Source organism: Fragaria vesca, linkage group LG6 (genome assembly GCF_000184155.1).
Source record: "Fragaria vesca subsp. vesca linkage group LG6, FraVesHawaii_1.0, whole genome shotgun sequence".
NCBI classification, from domain to species: Eukaryota; Viridiplantae; Streptophyta; class Magnoliopsida; order Rosales; family Rosaceae; genus Fragaria; species Fragaria vesca.
In genome coordinates, this window is record NC_020496.1 from 4,209,550 (window position 1) to 4,216,038 (window position 6,489).

The 6,489-nt window shown below is 35.3% G+C and overlaps 1 protein-coding gene across 1 annotated transcript in view; it reads left to right on the forward strand.

Moving 5' to 3' along the window:
• Window positions 1-6,008: 6,008 nt before the first annotated feature.
• LOC101300749 overlaps window positions 6,009-6,489 on the forward strand; it is an 8,640-nt gene continuing 8,159 nt past the window's right edge. The window contains exon 1 of the mRNA XM_004304888.1: window positions 6,009-6,104. Coding sequence (XP_004304936.1) covers window positions 6,009-6,104 — 96 coding nt within the window. The remainder of the gene's footprint in view (window positions 6,105-6,489) is intronic.

A 6,489-nucleotide genomic window follows, 5' to 3' on the forward strand; every position in this document is an offset into this window, starting at 1 on the left:
TTGAATCAATAAACTTATTTATATATGTATTTGATTTTATTTTCATATTTCTATATTTCGTAATTATTTTTAAAAAATTAATTATTACATAATTGTTAACGGAGATCGGGGCAGGTATGGGAACGTAATCCCCAAAAGGGATGGATACGAGGACGGGGAATCCTTATTTTCTAATTAAGGGGAAGAGGACGGGTACGGGGATGAAGAATGAAAAAGGGTACGGGTATGGTATTTTGATCCCCAGACCATACCATACCCATTGTCATCCCTACCTGCAAGGTTGTATGAGAGTATATGAGTGTTGGTATTTTCCTTCAAAAAATGATTAGTAGTCGGATCTAAGGCCCTGTTTGGTTTCTGGAATGGAATGGAAAGGAAATGTATTCTTTGAGTTTTCCTTGTCCATAGGAAATTTAAACTCCCACTAACTTTCCTTTAGGCTGTTTGGAAAAGCCATGAATGTATTCAGAATTTATCCTCTAGTTTCCAATGAAGTTTGAAACCCAAAGGAAAGGAAACATAATCCCATCATGTTTCCATCAATACCCTCAGATATATCCAAAGTTCAGTTCTCATCTTTTAACACTAATCCTTTAACAGCAAAACTTGATCTAATGCATATTCCACTGGTTTTCTATCAATGCATCCTAAGACAAATACATCCTATGTTTCCAATCATTCATTGTAGCAACTACAATTGACCAGCATCAATTTATATTTCAATCATTCACAAATAGATAAAGAAATGACCAAGTAAACATATGAAGATACAAAAATTCAGAGATAACAACATCATAATAGATGACAAGATCAAGTATCTCACATAATTAAAATATATATTACATAATAGCTTCTGAAGAAGTTTGATGAAAATATACATTGGGTTGGCCATCACTTGCACTCCAAAATAAACACAAAAACAACTTTTAAGGCCAACATTAGACTTTAGCACCTGTTTCTCTAGTGGTTAAGAAGTTTACAAATTCATTAGCTCTTTAAATTGCCAAGTAAGTTAAAATGTACATTAAGCTGGCCATCTCCTGCACTCCAAAATAAATACAAAAACAGCTTTAAAGCCGACATTAGTTTTTAGCATCTATTTCTCTAGTGGTTAAGAAGCTTATGAATCCATTGCCTCTTTAAATTGTCAGGCAAGCTGAACAAGAGCTCAATTTTAGAGTCATCACCAATAATTGTTGCAGTAAGTACATCCAAATCATTCATACCTTCAACTTTCATAAGCTCTTCAACAAGTTTGCCACTTTTTGTAGATGTTGCATGTTCATTCAAAAACACTTCTTTTATAGTCTCCAAGTGGGTCTTGGTCACGTCCATAAAGGAGCATAGTGTGGTAGCCATGTCTCTCAAGCATTGAGTATAAGCATCTCTGGGTCTCTTTCTAGTCCGAGTTGAACTAAGAGCAGAAGGAGTGCGAGTAGCAGATGTAGGAACAACATTTTCACACAAACCATCTCCTTCGAGATCAACAAATTCGTTATTGTTATTCAAATTTTCATCCACTTCAGCATGTCTTTCAGCCCCCAACCCATTGGCTCGATCTTTTCCAAAAGCTTCCACCAAACTATCATAATGAATGAATGGTTTAAGTCTAAGTCCTTTGGCGTCTTTGTGAACTTGTCATATTCAACATAACTACATATGAAATCATACTAGCCTTCAATTGCTACAATGAAACCATACTAGCCTTCAACTGCTACAAATGTTCTCTTAACCAGCAAAACAAAGAAAGAAAGAACTAATTCATGGCACCACTCAAATCATCAAGCATAGAAGAAATGACAAAAGGTCTTATTTGGCAGTTAAGAAACTACAACTCTTAATATTAATCAGTAAACCAAAACTAATACCTTGCATTCCTCTTTGTAATTTTCACTTGTTGCCAATCTCTCACTGCTACTCTATAATGTCTATATTACTTAAGGCAAGGGAAAGGGGTCTTGTTGTAAAGAAGAACTTACATTTAAGAATTTTCATTTCAATTTACAGAACTAAAAATTTAAAAATTTACATATCCAAAAGTACTCTCTTATCATAAACAGTTGTCAGAACAATGTCAGAGCTTACGTGGAAACAAATCAAAAAGCAGCCTAAACACTAAAACCAAAGAACGTACAAACTCAAGATCAAGGAGCCTACTTAAAATATATATACCTGCATTAAAAGAATTACATAATATATTTACTGCTATAAAATTGTTGTTGTGAATTGTGTGGTCTACATGTGGGAGATAAGAGAGTACTTTCTATGCATCCATGTGCTACAGACCAACATTTTCCAGATGTAGTATAAATATAAACGCTCGTCTTTCTATTAGTTCTTTCATAACACCAAACATCCATAAACCATAGCCATTTCTTTCACAGACAAACATGGCATTTGCTGCATTTACTGAAAGCAAATGTCTCTAGCTATCTAAACTACTTGTATACGCACAAAAGACATGACTGAAGATCTAGAAGTAGAGACCCACAAATTTCAATTTTAAGAACTTGCATTTAAATTTAAAGCAACATACCTTAACCCAATCGTCAAACACTTGTTTTTCGCATACACATATTATTTTTGTAGTCCCAAGAGAAGCCACTTGAATTAGCTATCATGTCTGAGATGGCAAGTGTTTGTTTCTTTAGTGTCTTAACACGAGACAAAATGTAGTGGTCTGCTTTTAATCCACAATTTGGTAGCTTTTGCTCTATAATTTTTTCTGGTTGTCCCAAATATCCTGACCTGAATCCATTGTCAGCCTTCTAGTGCCCAGCCACACAAAGTTTTGATAATGCCTCTACTAGAGCTACATCTTCAACAGGGGTCCAAGTGTGTGATGGTTGCTTCTCTTTATGTCTTCCACTTTAGTAGTTAAGGACGTTGAGATGTTTGCTTGTGAATCCATTCTACATAAAAGAAGTAGTGAGATGTGAAATAAATATCATGTAATTTTTTATACTTATTTGTATAGATTCATAGAAAATTAAAAATCTGAAAACCAACACAATTGAATCTTTACAAGGCCGCACATAGCAATCTAAACAAGCTACTAATACTAACATATCTTTACAAGGATCTAGTGGCATTAAAAGCAAAAACAGGAAAAAGTGGCCAAGTTTTTTCATAATAATAAGTCAGAAAAACTACATATGTTTAACTATTTGATCTCCAACCTGTTTCATCATTTCAAAAGAACTATAGAACAAGCACTCACCCTCAATAATATATGATCAAATAACTACAATTGTAAATGTAGAGAACTTCATAATAATAAGTCCCTGAAAATTTCCGGTTATAACAACTATACTCTTCCTCACCTTTCATTATAAGTTTAAAACATAATCTAAACTACTTGCTAATAAGGAACTTAATAGGGTAACAATTAAATAGTAGAAGACAATAATTAAATATATAATGACATAATCAGTTCAAAATCAGTTTCATACTCATATTGTCATACAAACAAGTACAAAGTTCAAAATATAAGAAAAGTTCTATACATAACAAAAACAGCCTACAGAACTTTAGAACAAAACCACCAACTTCAAATAAACAAACAAAACTCCATATGGAGCAACAAAAGTAAACATCTGAACCAAGCACAGTTCCATCAGTTTTTCATCTTGTGTTCCTATTTCCTCTCCATTCATTGAACATCTGTGTTGCTAACTCACTTCTCCAATTATTCCACTGTTCTGATGAGTTAATAAAATTGATCATAATATCATCATCATCATCATCATCATCATCATCATCATCTTGGGTAGTGGCAATTGCATTCAATTCAATTTCCAAGGGATCAATTGTCATTTCCCTTCTAATAAGGTTGTGAAGCAGACAACACGCTATAATAATTCGGCATTGCGTCTTCACTAGAAAAAATAAGGGGCTCCTTAGAATTGCCCAACACCCCTTAAGTAACCCAAAACATCTCTCTATCACGTTCCTAGCAGACGAATGCTTCATATTAAAAAATTCTTCGAGGGTGGTAAGTTGATATCCTTCTCTCTAATCATTTAAATGATATCTTTGGCCTCTATATGGAGCAAGAAACCCTTCCCCATTTGGATAACAGCATCAACAAGGTAGTAATGTCCTATTAGATAAAGGAGAAACATAAGTATTATGTAATGACAAAAACCAAAGTTTTTGCATCATCTCACCATGGGGGTCTCGTAGCCCATGTCTCCTACTAATAGCATCACGTAACACTCGTGAATCTACAGCTGAACCCTCCTAACCCAGTAATACATAAATGAATTGCATATCTTGAGAGCATACTCCCAAGACGTTTGTAGCAATTTCATTCTTCCTACTTCGATATCTAGGCTTTTCAGCTTCTGGGACATGTAATCCTATATATGTTCCATCCAGCGCCCCAAGACAATTCTACAGTAATAATACACAACTCATAATGTATATTTTTCTCTAATTCGATAGTGTAATAAAAATTTAGTGTACCTTGAACCAGTTCCACTTCTCATCAGAGGAGTTCTCGGGCACAAGTTCAGATGCCTTTAACAATTGTCCTTGTAGACATAGGACTGCTCTAAGTACCAAATTAAAATATCTACTAATTGTTTCTCCAGAACGCAGAAATCTATCTTGTATGATTCTGTTCTTCTCATGGTGTGCAAGAATATGCAGGAATATAGCTACCATTTCCTCCACAGATACATGTCTTGTGTCCATCAATTTACCAGACGTGTGTAACATAGAGCACAATTTGCTAAATGTATACCTATCCATGCAGAGATTATTTATGCATCTTATGTCGCTTGCATTCACCATTCTTTCAAAATCAAATTCTTGATAAAGCATCATAAATAGATCGTGATTTCAATCTATATTTGCGGTAATGTTGAAATGCAATGATATACATCATAACATAATACCATGACGACAAAATTAAGTGAATCCTTAATATTGTCCAGCATTAGAAGAATCTTTCTTGTCTTTGACAAGTTCCTACGAGCCATAGCTGCATAGCAAAGTTTTTCTTTATGAATCTACCAAATTTATAGCAAAGATTCAAATAGAAAGAAAAAAAAAACTGAAATCTCTTATATAAGCATCAAGTTTCTTGTGATTCAATTTTTCAAACGAACAATTGCAATTAATACTAGCGTCAATGATATTATTCTATCAATCAACTGCCTAATTATTTCAAGATTATTATCAATGATCTCACATGCCCAATTCAGAAGAAAAATCTACAACATCCTACCCATATATAAAACACACACAATAAGAAAAGAAAGAAGAATACCCATCCTCACCATATTAATTAAGCCCCATAAAAATTCGTAGACTCAAGTTCTCACAATGGGAATGTATTCTGGAGGAAAATTTGGAAGTTTCAAGTTCAACCCAAAGTGAAAAGTTTCATTTGGAGGTTAGTAAAAAATATTGTCCCAACCAAAATGACATTGAGCAGGAGGCATGTGCTTCTAAATGAATTGGGGTGCCCTTTCTGCATGAGTATGGAGGAGTCTACGTTACATATTTTCAAAGAGTGTACTGGGGTAGCTTGTCTCTGGATTTTCAGTCCCCTCGGGCTCAGTGCTAGAAGCCATGCAACTACTACAATGGAGGGTTGGATTAGAGACATCATGGAGGAGCTACAGCCCCCACAATTGTCTATATTTTTCCAATTGTTATGGGCGATATGGACAGAGAGAAACAAGGTTGTATGGCAATCCTCTATTTTTGACCCAGTCAAGACTGTTCAATGGGCAATGACATAGCTTTTGGAGTTCCAGAGTCTCAAACATGGGAGGTCACATGCCAAAAGCCGAAGAGAAAAAGCTAAATGGTGTTTCCCTCCAAGTGGAAGGCTCAAATTAAATATTGATGGAGCCTATAAGGAGAATGGGAGTGGTGGTGTATGAATGATAATAAGGGATGCTGTTGGTGATGTTAAATGTGCATGGTCAAAGAAGCTGAGGTTTTTGTCTTCTCCTCTTCATGCAGAAGCATAGGCCTGCCGTTTGGGTTTAAGAATGGCCATTCAACATGGGTGGCAAAATCTCGAGGTAGAAAGTGATTGTGCAATTCTTGTAGCAGCTCTCAATAACCAGGGAAGTGACATGGTGGAGGTAAGTCGGATATTGGAGGATTGTAGAGACTTTATGCATCGTTTTGATTATGTTACTGCCCGACATGTGTTTCATGAAGCAAACAGTGTGGCCCATAGATTGGCTCACTTTGCAACGTGTGATAGAGTAGTAGAGGTTACCTTAGCCGAGGTACCTGATTTCATTCAGGATGTCCTCTATGAGGATAACTGTAATGCTCTTAATGTGACACGAGGTAGAGGTTTTATGTCCCCCTCGATGGCACAAAATTCTATTAATATTAATAACGGGCAAGGAGCTGAGCCTTCTTAATAGGCTGAGTTTCCCCCATCCCATTTTAAAAAAAAAAGAAATATAAAAGAGACAAACACACTAAATACAACAGAGTATTTGAGAAAAACCTCAT